The 19,556-nt window shown below is 44.6% G+C and overlaps 1 protein-coding gene across 2 annotated transcripts; it reads right to left on the bottom strand.

Annotated features, from left to right (window-relative positions):
* Positions 1 to 382: 382 nt before the first annotated feature.
* Positions 383 to 19,451, bottom strand: pank2 (pantothenate kinase 2). 2 transcript variants are annotated; one of them, XM_056295560.1, is made up of 7 exons: positions 19,031 to 19,146; positions 17,566 to 17,918; positions 12,958 to 13,208; positions 8,593 to 8,769; positions 8,000 to 8,123; positions 5,613 to 5,738; positions 383 to 1,799 (listed from the first exon to the last, which is right to left on the bottom strand). In XM_056295560.1, the coding sequence occupies exons 2-7, from the start codon at positions 17,899 to 17,901 to the stop codon at positions 1,749 to 1,751; spliced, it is 1,065 nt and encodes a 354-aa protein (XP_056151535.1). In that variant the 5' UTR covers positions 17,902 to 17,918; positions 19,031 to 19,146; the 3' UTR covers positions 383 to 1,748. The 2 variants fall into 2 exon arrangements, with proteins under 2 accessions (XP_056151535.1, XP_056151534.1); XM_056295559.1 differs by having other exon boundaries at positions 385 to 1,799; positions 19,035 to 19,451.
* Positions 19,452 to 19,556: the final 105 nt, after the last annotated feature.

Here is a 19,556-nt window from a genome sequence, read left to right as displayed (position 1 = left end):
CTCCTCCCGTAGCGGGGGAAGGTTTGGCCTTCATCCGCGCGTTATTACGCGCGGCCTCCTCTCCAGCGTCCGCGGCGCATTTTTGTTTCATCCGGATCTCCAAAACGCCCCGTGGCCGGCGCGAGCACGATTTATGTTGATTTGTTTCATATTGACAAACAATTTTTATCATGCAAAGTAAAAAAAATTAAAAAAAAAATGCGCAAGAGACCTAGGCTTCAGAAATCCAGATGCCTTTATTTAAAAGACGACCACGATTGCCTTCCAAACCAGCATCCGAGGGAGGCACTTCATTTGAATTCATGTCGACTCTAAAGGTTGTGCAGAGCCACCTGATGGTATGCGACTGTTCCTCCCACGTGGTCCCTACAAGCATTAGTAGGGTGTCCCCACCTCTCTATGCACAGGCTGCTGAGCACACAGGCCCAAGGCTTTGCAGCGAAACGTGTGCTTGCTTAATCTTCAAAAGATGACAGTCAACGACAAGTGGAGTCTGAGGTGGTTACATATCACACTTAAATTCAAATAAGCACGCTTCTTCCATTACATGTACCACTTCCTAGTGAAAAGCTTAAGGGGGGGGGGGGTTATACACTGCTCTTTATGCACCGATAACATTTTCCATTATTATGTGGAAAGCTAAAATTTGTGTAGGTCAAATCCATTATTATGAATACACTGGCTTGGGGGGTGGTCACTGAATAATTATATATTTTACTCATAAAAAATGGTTATGAATGGTGCCTCAACAACAAAAACAATCTTTGGATAGAAGCGAAAACAATCCCCACATATAAAACCATTTGGTAATAATGCTGTATATTCTTTTCAATTACAGTGAAGACTGAAAGAAACGGACATTTGGTAAAAGCTGCCGCATGTTAAATAATTAAAGCCGACCAACAGTTTTTGTGACTCCCATTCTACAGTTTCTGTTATGTTACAAATCAGTGTCTGACAAATATTGTCAATTCTTTGAAGTCTTTATTATGGTGACAGTGTGTTAAGACTACAGCTAAAAGATCACTGAAAAGTGGCTTCACAATAATTCTCTGTTCATTTTAACACATTTCTGATCAGGTCTTCTGAAATATTGATCACATTGTATACCTTAAGTATAGAGAACAGACTGTGTTTAGCTTTCATTTCTGGCAGTTGACATCCTATTCAATAAGTACTGTCAATCTGGCCTCATAAGTAAGCCAAAACGAAACACTGAAAAAGTATTTGCAAACATCATTTGGCTCAGGTCCCAATACTTGCTGTGAGGTGAGTGCAGATGATGACACAAGCTTATAAGATAACAAGTGCTGCTTAAACCATTGCATTTCAGGCAACCATGGCGAATTCCCCTGGGAAGGTTATCAGACAGGATCCTGCCATGACTGGAAGTCTGCCCAACTCATTCTCAGTCATGTCTCATAACACCTTGGACCAACCACAGTGACCTTTGGACAGCCTCGCTGAGGGCAGGGATCCAACCTCCATTCACTCAGCACAAGAGCAGGTGTAAAAACCCACCAGGCTCTCTCACTATTTTATGGACCAACTCAGTTTATGGTAATTTATTGACAACGCCAGACCTCCTTAACCTTGCTGGTAAAGTAGAAAAACTTACCAGCTACAGCCAAAACTGGCAAGGATTTGGCTGCTTTCTAGTATCAAAAATCCCGCCCTGATATCGATTTTAAATAGTCTTAAGTGCTGCTTGTCTGCCGCAGGCACAAAGTCCTTGTCTTTGGATGTACTTAGGATGGATTCAGAAGCTCAAGCAGGGCTCCAACAGCTCCGAAGTAACCCTAGAAAAAAGACAGAAAAAAAAGTGGTTTAGTCAACCACGGGTTGTCATAAATGTTGATTTTTTGATAGGTATTGAGTCTGAATTTTTATACCAATACCAATCACTAGTGCGCCACACTATCAATACCAGCCTGACAGTTGAATCTTGAGCAAGTTTTAACTGGCTGCTTGTGCAGCTTCCACTTACAAAAGATTCGACTGGCTGACCAGGCTGTGTCAGCCTGTTTGCAAGCAATTAAACCAAAGTCAGCCCCTCTTGCTCCGAACCCCTCACTTGCTCTCTGCTTCTGGCTCACATCTTTAGATGCCCTACAGCCACAATTAAAACTATTTTTTTTGGACCCCCCCCCCTTTCTTTTTCTCCCCAAGTGTATCCGGCCAATCACCCCACTCTTACGAGCTGTCCCGGTCGCTGCTCCACCCCCTCTGCCGATCCGGGGAGGGCTGCAGACTACCATATGCCTCCTCTGATACATGTGAAGTTGCCAGCCACTTCTTTTCACCTGACAGTGAAGAGTTTCACCAGGGGGATGTAGCATGTGGGAGGATCGCGCTATTCCCCTGTACTGCCCCCCCCCCCAAACAGGCACCCTGATCGACCAGAGGAGTATTTCTTCCTAATTTGTGACCCATCAGGATTAGGACACTACTCTTGTCAACAGATCATGGAAGAGAGTAAATCCCATAATTCACCAGCCATTATGATGTCTTTTGACCAGCCAGTTACAGGTGCCTGCTGCGGTGGCTGGTAGATGAAAGGGTTTAACCAGCCACAGGCGTGGAATGGGCCCTAGCCAACATGTAAACTACTGTCCTTTTTAAAATGGTGGCATTCCAGATAATAGCTAATCCATGAACATCCAAATCATGAATACCTTGATTTTAATGGACTTATTACCAGGTAGCTAAAAGTCTGAAGAAGAAGCAAAGTTGTTGTGGTGAGCAAGTAGATATGGTGGAGCAAATTAGTAAAAAGCTCTACCAACAGACAGTGTTGTGCAGCAGCGTCGCTACAAGTAATGGCGTCACTAGTTTAACTACATTTCTCAGTAGCATGGTGGTAGCATCGCCGTTTTCTGGATCAAATAGCTTTTCAGTAGCGAAGCTCTTTTATTGATCGAGTAGTGCGGTAGCGTCCACACAAAGCTACATTTTCCCAAGCATTTCTGAAGCTCAAGCGCAGCGGAGCTTTCTGCTGCCGTCCGAAGTAAAACTGCTGCTAAGGATCAGTGACGCCGCCGCCGCCATACACGGACCTGTATGTGTAGCTAACAGAAGCACTTCCGTATAAAGGTGACATCACGTACCCGTGGGCTGATGCCTGCGACTTGTCTGCTGCAGGGGAATACAGACACACACACACACAAACACACAAATGCACACACACGGCACACACACACACTTGACACCTATTTTTTGTTATTATGTGGAGCACTTTTGTTGTTGTCGTTTGTTTCCAAATGGGTTTTGGAGCAGTGAGAGCAGACAGCACAACTGAACTGAAACAGTTCTGCCTGCCTCTCTGTTTGACTGACAGTTTTATTGATCACTGACTTGCATAAAGTTGGTTCAATGTAAAAAAAAAAAAAAAAAAAGCTTCGATGTAGTAAACTACTTTTGCCATGTTGCTGTAGCTTAGCTTGCTACATTTCTCTGGGTGGTAGCTTCAGTGTAGCGAAGCTTCACTTAATGCAGAGTAACTGGTAGCTTAGCTCACTGCACTTTCCACGTAGCTTGTCCAACAGATGCTAAAACATCAATAGCTGAAACCCTGGTTTCAGCAATGCTTTTTTCTGTTTGGCAGTAGGGAACACACTAACATAACAGCGCTAGCGTATGTTCCATGATGAACAGATATTTGTGAATTGGATTACTGAAACACCACTACAATTACCACTTATCACTAGGTACTACTCTTACTGATACTGCTTATCGATGCGGTATTTTAATGGTACTCTTATTGGTTATTTTAGTTTTGTTTTGTTTTTTTAAGAGAATAAACAAAACAATTTAAGAACAGAATCAAGGCTGCTTTATTTTCTCATGTCTGGACAGAGCCTTACTTTTAATCACTAACCTATATGTTTGCATAATTTTATTTTATTTTTTTTGGATTTCCCCCCGTTTTTCTCCCCAATTGTTCTTGGCCAATCATCCCACTCTTCCCGAGCCGTCCCGGTCGCTACTCCACCCCCTCTGCCGATCCGGGGAGGGCTGCAGACTACCCCATGCCTCCTCCGATACACGTGGAGTCGCCAGCCGCTTCTTTCCACCTGACAGTGAGGAGTTTCACCAGGGGGACGTAGCACGTGAGAGAATCACACTGTTTCCCCCAGACCCCCCCCCAAACAGGTGCCCTGACCGACCAGAGGAGGTGCTAGTGCAGCGACCAGGACACATACTCACATCCGGCTTCCCACCCACAGACACGGCCAATTGTGTCTGTAGGGATGCCCGACCAAGCTGGAGGTAACATGGGGATTTGAACCGGCAATCCCCGTGTTGGCAGGCAACGGAATAGACCGCCACACTACCCGGACGCCTCATTTGCACAATTTAGTTAACTTGGTGTGGGTTCTATGCAGAGGTGTTAAAACCAGGTTCAGAAAGTAAGAGTCCAAACCATGTATTTGCTCCACTCATGCACTACACCAGCAGATTCTAGTCAACACCATTCCTCAACTAGGTAGGGAAAACTAGCTAATGAAATCAGCTGGTTTAGTAACATGGTTGGAGTAAATACATGGTTTGGACATTTACTTTCTGGACCTGGGTTTTACAACTCTGGTTCTAGGCTTCTAGCATACATAACTGTGGTGGATGGGGCAATGAGAGATGTACTACAAGCTAAGCAGTTGATAACTTCATTTCTCTGCCTATATTTCACATCTAGTGAAAGTGCATGTTTCGAAACGTCCACTTTCACTAGACGTTTCGAAAGACTGCTTGTGTTTTCGCCCTTACATGCAAAAGACTTGTTGCACTTGTGGCAATGAGTATTGTCAGCACCGAGTCTTTTGACTGCTTAGTTCTCACCACCATTATCACTAAGAGCAGGCTCTCTGTGTGTGTGTGCGTGTGTTTGTGTGTGTTTGTGTGCACGCGCGCACGCGTCTGAGAGAGAGAGCGAGGCAGGGAGCTGGCCCCGTTTCTCGGCTCCCACATACGACAGGCTCCGAGAGAGCGAGATCTCCTCTGGATTGGGAATAGCAAAAATGCATCATAGAAAAATGTTTTAAATTTATTGCAAATTAGCAACGGAGTTGGTGAGATAAAAGGTGCAAGATAGCGTTAAGAAGAAGACGAAAGCCAATTTATTTTGTCATTGTATTCTTACAATGAATTGTATTCTTACAGCGAATTTGTTCTCTGCATTTAACCCATCCTATTGTATAGAAGCAGCAACTCCAGTTCTTCTTTCCATTGCCTCGCTCAGGGGCACAGGCAGGAGTTATTAACCCTAACATGCATGCCTTTTTTGATGGTGGGAGGAAACCGAGGCACCCAGAGGAAACCCACGCAGACACAGGGAGAACATGCAAACTCCGCACAGAAAGGACCTGGGACGGCCTTGGGTTCGAACCCAGGACCTTCTTGCTGTGAGGCAACAGCGCTAAGCACTGGGCCACCGTGCCGCCATAATACCGGGTTTTGGTACCCATCCTTACTTATCACCATAGATGACAGTAAGTTAAATACAAGTTGTGATCTTGTGGATTGTAAATTTAAATTTAGACACGAAATTTAATACAAAGTAAATCACTCCACGCTTCATCATCACCCCCATAATCTACAGGGACAGAGGTACTTACCTCGTGTCGGAGGAAGAGTGCTTTGAGCTGGCCCTTGGACCAGTAATCCATGGCGTAGGCCAAGAGCTTCATAGAGAGGGTGTTCACCCTTAGGAAGTTGCCAACAAACACCACTCTCTCAATGTTCTTTTCAAAAACAAAGAAACATACAAATAATTAGGGTGTTTATGTCACCTTGAGATTGTGAAAATGTAAAAGCCATGACATTGTACTGATGAGATGCTTTGAAAAACTCCTTAAAGCCATTTTAACCTCTATCTGCAGACAGACAGGTAATTTCAGTCAAGTGATCCATTTTCATTTCAAATTTTCCGGCACTTTAGCCACTGTTTTTAGTTTTAACCATAGGCATAACAGTTAAAGAGAGATACATAGAGCAATGCAGCACACCTCCTCTCCGCCTTCATAGCCCTGTACAATGCTGCTTGATCAAGAGTCCACAAGGCAGCACCGTAAAGAGGCTGAATGCAGAGAGGACACAGACAGCAGGTTCCCTGGAGCAGAAGTGATTGTTGGACTTGAAGCACAGCATCTTTGAAAACGCTTGACTGGCAACTGAACTGCTTGAATCCGGAGAGCCTCCTGGTGGTGGATGGGACCAGGAAATCATCCTTACAGTTTAACAGAATCTGTTTACATCCAGCACAATTCACCCATCAGCCAAAACATTAAAACCACTGACAAGTGAATAACATTGATTATCTCATCACAATGGCAGCTGTCAGGGGGTGGGATATATTAGGCAGTAAGTCAACAGTCAGTTCTTGAAGCTGATGTGTTGGAAGCAGGAAAATGGGTAAGCGCAAGGATGTAAGCAACTTTAACAAAGGCCAAATTGTGATAGCTAGACGACTGGGTCAGAGCATCTCCAAATCGGCAGGTCTTGTGGGATGTTCCCGGTATGCAGGCCCGAGGAAGGACAACCCATGAACCCGTGACACGGTTATGAGCACCCAAGGCTCATTGATCAGCGTGGGGAGCGAAAGCCAGCCTGACCAGTCTAATCCTGCAGAAATGCTACTGTAGCTCAAATTGCTGAAAAAGTTAACGCTGGCTATGATAGACAAGTGTCAGAACACAGCACATTGCAGCTTGCTGCGTACGGGGCTGCATAACTACAGACCAGTCAAGAGTGCCTGTGGTGACCTCTGTCCACTGTCGAAAGCACCTATAATGGGCACGTGAGTATCAGAACTGGACCAAGGAGCAATGGAAGAAGGTGGCCTGGTCTGATGCATCATGTTTTCTTTTACATCATGTAGATGGCCGGGTGCGTGTGCGTCGTTTATCTGGGGAAGTGATGGCACTGGGATGCACTATGAGAAGAAGGCAAGGTGATGGAGGCAAAGGGATGCTCTTGGCAACGTTTTGCTGGGAAACCTTGGGTCCTGGCATTCATGTGGATGTTACTTTGACACATACCACCTACCTAAACATTACTGCGGCTCAAGTACACCCCGTCATAGAACAGTATTCCATGATGGCAGTGGCCTCTTTCAGCAGGATAATGCGCCCTGCCACACTGCAAAATTTGTTCAGGAATGGTTTGAGGAACATGACAAAGAGTTCAAGGTGTTGCCTTGGCCTCCCAATTCCCCAGATCTCAATCCAGTCGAGCATCCATGGGATGTGCTGGAAAAACAAGTCCGATCCATGGAGGCCCCACTTCCCAACTTACGGGACATAAAGGATCTGCTGCTAACGTCTTGGTGCCAGATACCACAGAACACCTTCAGAGGTCTTGTGGAGCCCATACCTCTATGGGTCAGAGATGTTTTGGTGGCATGAGGGGGACCTACACAATATTAGGCAGGTGGTTTTAATGTTTCTGCTGTCAGGCAGTTGTTGACAATAATATTACAAAAGACAATGATGTGTGCAGCAATCTTAATTTACAAGGGAAAGAGACATCAGATTTCAGCGTTTATACCAACGATGTATCTTAATGTCAGATGTAAATGTAATCAGGCTAGCTCTTGGGTTTCAGGACACGAGCTGCATGTTAATATGGTGGCCTGCCTCTCTCTTGGGTTGAACTGTGTACCACATACTTAAATATCCAAAGGAGTTGAATCAAGTGCAACTGGACTTGGTATATATCCGTGAAGATGTTTCGCCTCTCATCCAAGAGGCTTCCTCAGTTCATACCTTTCTGACTAGACCAAGCTAGTCTGACTGGCTGGTGATGCACATACTGGCTGGTGATGCACATACTTAAAAAAAATCCTAAGTTTGAATCCTGCTCAAAACTTCACTGGTCAACACTTATTTGCCTTTTCCCCTTCCCTGAACACAACTTTCTGAAGCAGAACTGCTCTCTGCAACTAGTCTTCAACAAACTTCCACAAGTGCTAACTGGTGGGAGAGTCTTCCTCACTCAGACTAACCTCATTGAGAGCACACATCCTGGTGATGGAGCCGATGTTGTTGGTGATGGTGACAAGCGTTGCTCTGGCTAGGTCCTCTTTGGAGACAGCCTCCCTTTTCTCTTTGGACATCATGTTGCCGAAACTAGGTAGAGGTAAAGATGGCGTCAACATTTCGAGCGGACTACAATGTAAAATTATGTTCCATCACTCAGGGTAGGGTAGGGAAATTAATACCAGCAGCCACTTTAATGACGGCAAATTTAGATTGTGGTAACATTTTTCTATTCTACCAGGTACTTCTCTTTAGATGGGGACCCTAGAACACGTTCTGCTCTTTAAGTCACATTTGGTTGATAAAATGAAAGGAGTGGCAGGTGGAGTTTGGTATCAATCAACTACTGTCGCTTGAATTTTTCCTGTTCATATTGTGTAAAGAGGATATTCCTGGTTTCAAAAAGCATTTTCAGCCTGATGCAAAAAGTTGAGTAAACTTAACTCTGGTCTGGGATCAAAGCTAAATAAAACAAAATGGGACTTGCTTTGTGTAGGGGCTGACAAGAAAACAGTCTTGTGACCAACAGCTGAACAAAAACTGACAAAAAAAATCCTACCTTGAGGCTACCGCCCAGCCTGGCAACCCGAACCTTTCATAGTCGCCTCCATAGATGTCCCGCACCAGTTTGTCCACACGGGTGCTCTCCCCTTGCGAGGCCATCTCCAGCGCCTCTTCGAAAGTGGAGCATCCAGTCAGGAGGCAACAAAGGCCCAGGAAGGTCCCACCACCTAGGCTGAGAGCAGAAGGAGGCACTCAAATACAAACACAAACTCAGAAACACAGATGGACAGGTCAAAACAAACACAAACACAGTGCAGTGCAGTGGCAGTTCAGCACAGTGGCCAAGGCCCTAGTGAGAATTTGCAGACAGTTGCAGTAGTGCTGCATTTTTTCACAAATTTTCACACTCTAATGTGCTTTGTTTTAAAAATTCGGGTTATATATTCAAATTTGGAATATTCATCGACAGCCCTAGTGTGCAGTATATATACATGTAAGGTGCTGTGTGCGTAGGCCCGGCCTTAATATACTAATGAATATAACATGTACAAAGCAATGAATATATACAATAAAGCAAGCAAGATGGCGGCCGTGGGGCTCATCCAAATACAAGCTCGGTTGCTGTGTCTCACTTTTACTGGTGTCATTCGTACGGAAATCAACATGTATACACCCATACAACTGACTGGATCTATTAAACATCTGGGAGAAATTGTACAGATTATTTATCCCACATCTTTCCATCCCTGATGAATTACAGACTAACACTGTGCTTGGGTAAATGGGCCTATACTGGCATATACTACTGATAGGTAGGAATATGCCACAGTGGCGGCATGGTGGCACTGTGGTTAGCGCTGTCGCCTCACAGCAATATGGTCCTAGGTTCGAACCCCGGGGTTGTTCAACCTTGGGAGTCATCCCAGGTCGTCCTCTGTATGGAGTTTGCATGTTCTCCCCATGTATGTGGTGGGTTTTCTCCGGGTGCTCCGGTTTCCCCCACCATAAAAAGAAAAGAAATGCATGTTAGGGTTAGTACTCCTGTCTGTGCCCTTGACCAAGGCATGGCAAGACAAACTGGAGTTGGTCCCTGGGTGCTGCATGGCAGCTACCCACTGCTCCTAGCTACACAGCTAGGACAGGTTAAATGCAGAGCATAATTTCCCTACAGGGATCAATAGAGTATATCAAAATCAAAAAAAAAAAATATCGGATGACAACATACCAGCACGATCAACAGGTTCAGAAAGCAGCCCTACTGACCAACTTTGCTGACTTTGTTACTCTCCAACCTTAGGTCGCTCAGGAATAAAATGGATAAACTCCTACTTTTGATCCAAATTACAAGGAATGCTCTGCCGTCTGCCTTCCCGTGACCTGGCTGGATCAACACACCCGATACGGTTGTAACACCCTCAGGTATTACCATCTACTGAGCTGACAGGTCAGTATGTTTTATGATTAATGAGCGCTGGTGTACCAACTCCGCCATACTACAACAGTTCTGCTCCCCAGACCTTCAGTTCCTATTACATGCAGACCCTCCTACCTCCCGAGGGATTTTGAATCCATTGTGCTAACTGGTGTTTACGTCCCACTGCAAGTTAATGCGAACACTTCAACCAGTGAACAATCACACCACATACCCTCAGTTGAAAGAACAAACCCAGAATCCACAATAATAGTACTGGGTGACATCAACCATTGCAGTTTGTCTGACAAACTCCCTGACTACATGCAACAGTTGACATATCCCACAAGAGAAGATAAAATATTGGACCACTGATATACAACAATCATGTCAGCTTACCATGTCCTCCCGAGAGCTCTGCTGGGAAAGTCCCACCATGCAATTCTGTTCCTTGTCCCAGTGTACAAACAAAAACTCAAAACTGTTATGCCAAAGTCAAACACCATAAAATATGGTCTACAGACTGCCATTGAAACTCTGAGAGGTGACTCTGAATGCACTGTTTGGGACATCTTCAGAGACATGTGTAACTGCCTCGACGAGTATCCAGATCCAGACACAGTGATGTCATACATCCGGTTTTGTGTGGATCAGTGTATCCCGACCAAAACCGTGGTGTCGTACAATAGCAAACCCTGGTACTCAAAAGAACTAGCTGCACTACGGGGGAAAAGAATATTGCCTTTAAAAGTGGAGACAGGGGGAAATATAAGTCTGCCAAATATGAACTGCTCTCTGCAATCAGGAAAGCCAAGTCCGGCTACACAAAAGACTGGAACAACAATTCACTACCAATAACCCCAGAGGAGTCTGGAAAAGCCTGAAAGAAATGACAAACCACAAAAAGGGGTCAACCTCACCACCAGATGAGGACCCTAGTCTCCCCCGACAGGCTCAATGACTTTTTTGCACGGTTTGAGGATGTACACACCCCAGCACTTATCCCCCCTCTCCCTCCTTCACTCACCCCTCCTTTTTCCACCCAGGAGGCTGAAGTAGGGATGGGTATCGTTAAGATTTTAACGGTACAACTACTCATACCGATACTGCTTATCGACCCGGTACTTAAATAGTACTCTTTTTGGTTCTTTTTGTCATTTATTTTAAGCATGTGGGAGGATCACACTACTCCCCCCAGTTCCCCCTCCCACCCGAACAGGCACCCCGACCAACCAGAGGAGGCGCTAGTGCAGCGACCAGGACACATACCCACATCCGGCTTCCCACTTGCAGACACGGCCAATTGTGTCTGTAGGGACGCCCGACCAAGCTGGAGGTAACACGGGGATTCGAACCGGCAATCCCCGTGATGGTACACAACGGAATAGACCACCACACCACCCGGATGCCCCCCAGGGCGTTACTTTTAATCATTAACCCATGTTTGCATTATTTAGTTAACTATGTATGGGTTCTAGGCTTCTAGCATGCATAACATACCTGAGAGATGTACTACAAGCTCAGCAGTCGAAAACTGTGCATTTCTCCACCTCTATTTGATGCACTTTCACTAAATGTTCTGAAAGATTGCTTGTGTTTCTGCCCTTACATGCAAAAGACTTGTTGCATTGCACTTATCGATGTTGAGAGTGAGGTTGGCACCACTGTGTCAGCCAGGTTGTTGGCTTCTCTCCTGTAGGCCCTCTGGTCAAAACCAAACGGCTTTAATCAAGTCTCAAATCCTAACTTGTGTTGTGTGATGTTTAGCACCATAATTTAAAATTCACACAACAAACAGCCAATGAGCTTTGTTCTCTGTGGCTGTCATCAGCACCACACAGGTAACTGACCTTTTGTAAAATGTTAACATGCTTCTAGGTTTGCGAAATGGAGAAACTGGTTTTTCTTCACACTGCTAGACCAGCAGTGTTCATTCATTATCCAAACCACTTATCCTTACTCAGGGTCAAGAGGATGCTGGAGCCTATCCCAGCAGTCATTGGGCGGCAGGTGGGCAGACACTCTGGACAGGCTCCCAGACCATCACAGGGTCAACACACACACACATTCACACCTATGGACAATTCAGTACGGCCGATTCACCTGACCTACATGTCTTTGGACTGTGGGAGGAAACTTGAGCACCCGGAGGAAACCCACACAAACATGGGGAGAACATGCAAACTCCACACAGTGTCCAACCTGGGATGACCCCCAAGGTTGGACTACCCCGGGGCTCTAACCCAGGACCTTCTTGCTGTGAGCCAAGCGTCACGTAGTGGTTGAAAACGTGTTTATGATGCTATAATTAACACTTGTATAGTCTTAACACATAACTAATATAACCTAAATAATATTTATATATATATATATATATATATATATATCTCCATCCAGCATCCATTATCCAAACCGCTTAACCTGCTCAGGGTCGCGGGGCTGGAGCCTATCCCAGCAGTCATTGGGCTGCAGGCATATATCATATAAATATATAAAATATAAAATAACATAATAATATAAAAATAATATATAATATCAATCAATCAATCAATCAATCAATAAAGTTGCATTTCATATAGCGCTTTTCTAGCTGCAACAGCCACTCAAAGTGCTTTACAATGACATAAATATATAATATATACTTACATAAATAATAATTAATACAATAAATATATTATATAACTATAATATAACATAACTAATATAATATAATCATATACGCTAATAAACATTTTATGAGGACTTATAAGGGCCTTATTACCTATTGACCTGTCCCTTATCCGATGCAAGGGTCTAAGGACAGGAAGTTGTGTTGCTGTAAAGCCTCTTGAGGCAAATCTGTAACTTATGACATTGGGCTATAATAAATAAAACTGACCTGACTTATTATGTGCACTTATATAAAGTGTTACCAATTAAACATTCAAGTGTTATCAGCTTCTAAAAACATTTAGCTAATGAATGACAGTGTCAGGTGGATGACTTAAGGTCACTTCCTCTACCCAATACCTGGTCCCAGTGACTCGTTTGTAGTTGTTCTTCGAGTAGACGGCCAGGATGCTGACCCCAGACCCTATGTTGACCAGCAGCAGAGGGTAAGGGTTCTCCAGTGTGTACTGTCTCTGGATGCAGTGCACCGGGTCCGTGGGGTTCTCGAAGTAGTAGCACTCTGCAGGGCTGGAAACCACCGAGTCAATGTACAGCACTCCCCGAATCAGACAGTCCAGCTCGTCCAGCTTCTGAAGCTGCAGATCAGCCATCTATTGTTTTTTTTGTTTTGTTTTAGATGGAGATATAGGGTGACATCATTCAGGACATGCAGTCAGGAGAACACACAGAGAAGCAGGAAATCAGAGAAGGGGGGAAAGGAAGGAGAAACGTTTATAAGAATTGAAAATGTGTTGCATTTCCCCTTAAATAAAAACTTCCAATAATTCAGTTCCTGCATCCTGTTTCAGTAACACTGAGTGTTACATAAAACTTCAGTTAGGAGCCGGCAACCCTTCTTGTTAACAAATTGCTGCATATAGCATCATCATTTAAGAGAAAATCACATGCAAAAAACACAACCTAACAACCACCTATCATATATTTCCTCTTCAAATTGTAACCTAACCACTGCTTGCAAGTCTGTCAGGGATAAGTACTAAAGAAAGGGATTAAGTCAAAAATGAAAGCAAAGAAAGCTACCTTTCTTTGACTTCAGGTATGTTGCAGGAAGATTCTTAATATTAGAGAAATAGTCTAGGTCGGATGCCCTAGTAGACTATCCTCACAGTAATAGGATGGGTCAAATGCAGAGAATGAATTTTCTAACAGGGATTAACAAAGACCTTCTCTTCTTCTATTTTAGGGTACTGGTGCATAACCCCATTTGTGGGATGGGTACTTGTGGTGAGCTGGTGGTTGTCCGAGCTGTAACATTAGGACTAAGGCTGAGGGATATATAATTTCACCACCGACACTGCAATTTACACATGCACTATAGTTATAGGTAGTCTTAAACAGGCTGTTAGGAAGCTTGGGGTAATATTTGATGCAAACCTCAGTTTTTTATTTATTTATTTATTTCTAGTTTTTCCCCTTATCCCACCCGATTAACCCAATGTCATATGGCCGGAACTCTTGTCGAATAACTCCCCTGGCTCACGTTTCCACAGGAAGGAGATAGTCGTAACACCAGCTTCCTTCAAACTCGTGTCGGCTGCTCTCGCTATTTTACACGCTGAAGTCTCGCATGGATTGCATCTCCTTCAGGCCGCGTACGGAGAATGCTTTCAGTTGCTTGGCTGCAGGTGCCCGGGTGGGCCAGAGGGATCGCTGGAGAATGACGAGTCCCCCAACACTACACCGATCTACACCCACTATCCCTCGGGTAAGGGTGGCCTAATGAATGCCTTACCCCGTGGACGCTCTGGCCGTGACCGGTTAAGACGAGTCTGGGATACGAACCTCCCAGCCACATGACAAGCAGGTTGCAAGAACGGCGGTTTATTCTGCTCGGCCACCAGAGCGCCCACGCAAACCTCAGTTTTGACAATAAAATTAAAGATGTTGTTCAGTCATGTTTTTCCAACTCAAGCTAATCTCCAAAATTAGGTCATTTATATCAATTGCCGATTTGCAAAAAGTTGTACATGCTTTTATCTTTTCTCGGCTTGACTACTGTAATGCACTTTATTCTGGTATCAGCAAGATCTCACGCCACCATCTGCAGTTGGTACAAAATGCCACTGCTCGGCTCATTACAGGGACAAGGAGGCACAGTCATATCACTCCCTACACTAGCTCTCTGTTAGATTTCGAATTGATCTTAAAAATTTACTGCTCACTTTTAAGGCTGTAAATGGTATTGCTCCTTTATACATTTGTGTTTTATTGACTTGGTATGTCCCCCCTCGACCATGAAGGTCTGCAGATGGAGCCCTGCTAGTTATTCCCAGGTCTCGGTCGGTTAGAAATGGTGATTGGGCTTTTGCTGTTAGAGCCCCCTATGGAACGCTCTTCCCGCTGAGCTAAAACGAATTAAGTCTTTAGCTTCTTTTAAATCTCGTCTTAAAACTTTTCTTTTTATGAAAGCTTTTACAAACGTTTGATATTTTTTTTCATTTTTACTGTTTTTATTTTTACTCTTATTTGATCTTACTCTTATTCCTGCCTTGTCTGGTTTTATCTGGGTTTTTTTTGTGAAGCACTTTGTAACATTGTTTTAGAAAGGTGCTCTATAAATAAAATTATTATTATTACATTGCAAAGGATGCAATACAAGGCTAATTTGGGCCCTTGTAATCAGTCACGTTACGCAAAAACATTTTTACTTTCTGACAGAAAATAACACGAGAAAGGTTTGCATTTTTCATTACCATTCTCGAAGAAAAACGGTTTAGTCTATCCAACTTAATGACTTCTCGGTTACTGGTCTTGCATGCATGCAGTGAATGACCAATCAATTGTTCTCGTTAAGGACAGTGAGATTAAGCTTCCTGTAACCTACTGAATCCTTTCACCACCACCCCTCTTTCATTCATTCAGACGAGATGTTTTCTTTAAGGGTAAGCAATATGCGTAAGGAATATTGCGTTGACCATGGACAGCCTTGGACTGATGGGCGAGAATTAACTTAAGACAATGGTGTCATGTTGAGTCAACCAGGGTACTGAACAGTTGCCTTGCTTCCACCTCTAAAATCACTTGAATCACTGGTAGAGTGATAAATTATCTGGTAAAATTATATAACTTTCCTTTTAATATCGCAGTACAAATTACAAAAAAAAATATATATATATTGCAATGTAATCCCCCCCCCCCAAATTACTGTTCAGCCCTTATTGACCTGCTAACCAGAGGGCTTGTGCACAAAGCAAGTGTTGCTAACATCCTGTGTTGCACTGGTAACACATCTGATATGTACACTGGTAATGTTCTTCAGTCTGTCTTAACATTTTGCGTGGATTCTGTGTTTGTGGCCATGATTATTTTATAATGTGTATGATGCTCCATACTATACTGAAGGCCCTGTTGCCAACATTTAGAAGATAATCAAAACCCCTGGCTCCATAAGCAGTCAAAGATAGATTCGAGAGTTAAGTCTGCGGGAGGGGAGACCGTCAAGCATGCCAGGTGGCAGCCATGACAGTTAAGACAGCAGAAAAATGATCTAAGATTTTTCACCAGTTTTCTGAATTTCACATAATGCTCAGATGTGTACTGGGTCCCTGCGCCTTACTTGCGATGTTTCTTGCTACAGAGACAAGAGGTTTTGAATGCATGAATTAAGAGAAATCCAAGTCAATTAAATCAACAGCAGCCAGTTGCACCAGCACAGCGTAAATTCAATCTTTACCTAGTTTGAATGGAATACGGGATTACTTTCGTGTTTATGAACAACTAAACGTTATACCATTGGGCCAAATCACATACGTTCAACGTAAACTCATCTCATCTCATCATCAGCCGCTTCTCCAGGGTCGGGTCGCAGTGGCAGCAAGCTAAGTAGGGCACTCCAGACGTCCCTCTCCCCAGCAACGCCCTCCAGCTCCTCCTGGGGTATCCCAAGGTGTTCCCAGGCCAGATTAGACATGTAGTCCCTCCAGCGAGTTCTGGGTCTACCCTTGGATCTCCTCCCAGTTGGCCGTGCCCGGTAAACCTCCAAAGGAAGGAGCCCAGGAGGCATCCTAACCAGATGCCTCCTCCCCCCAGGAGGCATCAACGTAAACTTAAGTTATATATTAAAACTTACACCTAACACTAAGTAGCTTTGACGTCCACCATTAAAAAACAAAAACAAAAAAAACGTTAATACCATAGTTATAACGCTAACTTACCTCTTATTGTTTCTTCGTTGTTGTGTAGCTTTAATGTTATGGTTAACAACTCCGCTTGGCTCTTTTGGTAGTTGTTCAGTGAGTTACTCCATCAATTCGGTTAAAATTGGTTGCTAGACAACAGGATTGGGCGATTGGACAAATATATCAGGGATTGGCCGAGTCCAACCAGCTGTTATTTGTTTTGGGTGATTTTGGTCCTATTTTGCAAGTTTAATGGTATGTTACAACAAAGTACTTCACATATTTAATTCTTGTGTGGATTTATTTTTTATCATGTGCACTTGCGGATTTAATCTGTCGCGAAGAACTCGTTGCTTACACAAACCACGCCCTCTATTTTCTTCATTTTACAACAGGTTTTCCATATGCTCAAACTGAAGAGCCATATAAACGTTTTTTGTTTTTTTTACAACAGACGTTGCACCTACTTAGTGTTGGGTGTAAGTTTTAAAATGTAACTTAAGTCTACATTGAACTTGTCTGATTTGGTGCAACAGTGTAACTTTGAGTTGTTCGTAAACTCAAATGTAGTGCCGATTTATGTTCAAACTAGGTAAAGATCGAACTCACGCTCTGCTGGTGCAACTGGCTGCAGGCTACTGTTGTCTAACTTAGCAACAGTAACCAAGCACGGGAGGAGGGTGGGACTTGAACAAAGGGCTGAATTCCCAGCAGATTCCAACTATATTTTCTCACTTTGTCTCCTCTTTCTAGTTCACATTAAACTTGTGAGAGAACAAACAAATAAACATTACTAAATAGATCAAATTGACTTCTACTACGGACCCACCATGCGGAAATCGGACTCGAACTTGTACGCTCCCCCTCCGGTGGCGCACAGGGTGGTATGGAGGCTGGAGAAGTGTTTGTCCCGGCCCATCTGCAGGAAGGCCGGCAGGTCATGCGTTGGGAAGCGGATGAAATGCAGGTTCCCCGTCCGGCCGCACAGCGTCAGCTCCGGCAGCTCCAGGTGAACGTCTCGGATGCCGGTTTTACCGTACGCCGTGTTGGAGGTCAGGTAACGCCGGATACTCTTCAGGTTCTCCACCTCCTCCTGCTCCTCCTCCGCCGTGATGTCCTTTGGTTCGAAGTAGACGAGCTTCACCAGGGTGCCTCCGATGTCCATCCCAAACCAGGGGAATGCTACACGGGATGGATAGTAAGACGTAACAGTTAGTTGTCTTTACGCATGCTCAATAATCCAGGTAAGAAAATCAAACAATCAGTTCACCTGGATATGTTTACTGACAGATACGTTTCACCACTCATCTAAGTGACCTCTACAGTCTAAACTGACTGCAGGTTTAACAATAAAGCATCACATCGACTGAAACCAATGATCGGTTTCATATGCAAATATGGGCGTGACCATTAACTAGAGTTACAGTGGCTATGTGTACTATTCACAGAGGATCTGAGGAATGTTTAAAATCACAGGTGTAAGATGGCGAGAGATGTATTCTTACTCCCCCCCTCCCCCTGGTTCAGGGACGGTCGGTCCCTCTTCACATAGATGGCCCTTTTGCAGACATTCCCAAATCCTCTGTGAAGAGTAAACATGGCCACTGTAACTCTAGTGAATGGTCACGCCCATATTTGCATATGAAACTGATATTTGGTTTCGGTCGTTATGCCACTGTATTGTTTATAAGGGTGGGGACACCTGCAAGTCAGCTTAGACTGAAGAAGTCACTTAGATGACTGATGACACGTATCTGTCAATAAACGTTGCATCCAGACGAACTGATTCAACTTCCTTTGAGTAACAGTTCGTCATGCTCATCTAACATGTTCATATGTCAGCCGAAAACAGTTGGGTCAAATCAAGAATAGATACATCAGAAATATGTGTTGTGTGGCAGCAAGGGAAAATGGCACTAATATCTCGACGTCTGGCCAGGTGACAAGCAACTGCATCCTTGGAAGCAAAAGTACAGCGTGTACGACGAACGCCATCTTGTTGCGAAATAGGTCTCGACTATGTACTGCACGCACAGCTCCTTTACAGTCACATTACATTGCAAAACCAGTGCCGTAATATCGCTTCGTTTCATCACGTCGGGGTTTGTTATGACGGCTTATCAAGTTAATATTAGGTTATTTACATAATAAACATTGCTATCCTTACCCCCCCCCACCCCCTCCAAAATGCCATCTTAATCCACGGTCTTTGGCGGGGACGGCCTTTTGATTTTTGTAAACGTGCAACGGATTCTACTCCAGGTAATATACGTCGCCCCCCAGATGGGTACAACCTACGCGGCCTGCTCTTTTTCAGGGAGTCCGTCCTACGCCTCGACGTCGAGTTGGACTTGCGTCGGTCGTGCGTCGCGCTTCCGGCGGCCGCGGTCGTCCCGTCGCCCGGGTCGTCGGCGCGGTAAGGGGGCATCTCCCTCGCAGATCGCGGCTGCTTCGTGGGCGTCTCGTCCTCGTCGGCGGCTCCATCCTGGCCGGGCTGGTGGCCGTTGAACGCCATCGAAACGGGACAATCGGCTACATATACGCGATAGCTTAGGGCTCTTTTAAAGACTTAAACGCCGATAGCCTCCATGCATAACGCCGACCGACCGAGCTTTGATTAGCGGGCTTAATTCGCTGGCGGAGACATTTTTTTTGGTTTGGCGTCAGCGTGGCGCGTACACATACACATATACACTCACATACGCGGGTCGGCGCGAAGGCGGGACGGAGGTGGCGGACGATGGACGCCTCAACCAATCACACTGCGAGAAGGCCTGTCAGTCAAAATATGCGCGAACGCGGAGCAGCGCTCGGCCTGCC

This window comes from Lampris incognitus, chromosome 16 (assembly GCF_029633865.1).
Source record: "Lampris incognitus isolate fLamInc1 chromosome 16, fLamInc1.hap2, whole genome shotgun sequence".
Taxonomy (NCBI): domain Eukaryota; kingdom Metazoa; phylum Chordata; class Actinopteri; order Lampriformes; family Lampridae; genus Lampris; species Lampris incognitus.
This window is presented reverse-complemented; position numbering and strand designations above follow the sequence as displayed.

What these genes read in the sequence shown, in the direction of transcription:
- pank2 (XM_056295559.1), bottom strand. Translation starts at nt 19,251, where the DNA reads ATGGCGTTCAACGGCCACCAGCCCGGCCAGGATGGAGCCGCCGACGAG. An exon ending in TCGAGTCCGATTTCCGCATG is followed by an intron (nt 13,209 to 17,565) that starts GTGGGTCCGTAG and finishes AAAAAACAATAG; the next exon opens with ATGGCTGATCTGCAGCTTCA. An exon ending in CACTCTTCCTCCGACACGAG is followed by an intron (nt 1,800 to 5,612) that starts GTAAGTACCTCT and finishes TCTTTTTTCTAG; the next exon opens with GGTTACTTCGGAGCTGTTGG.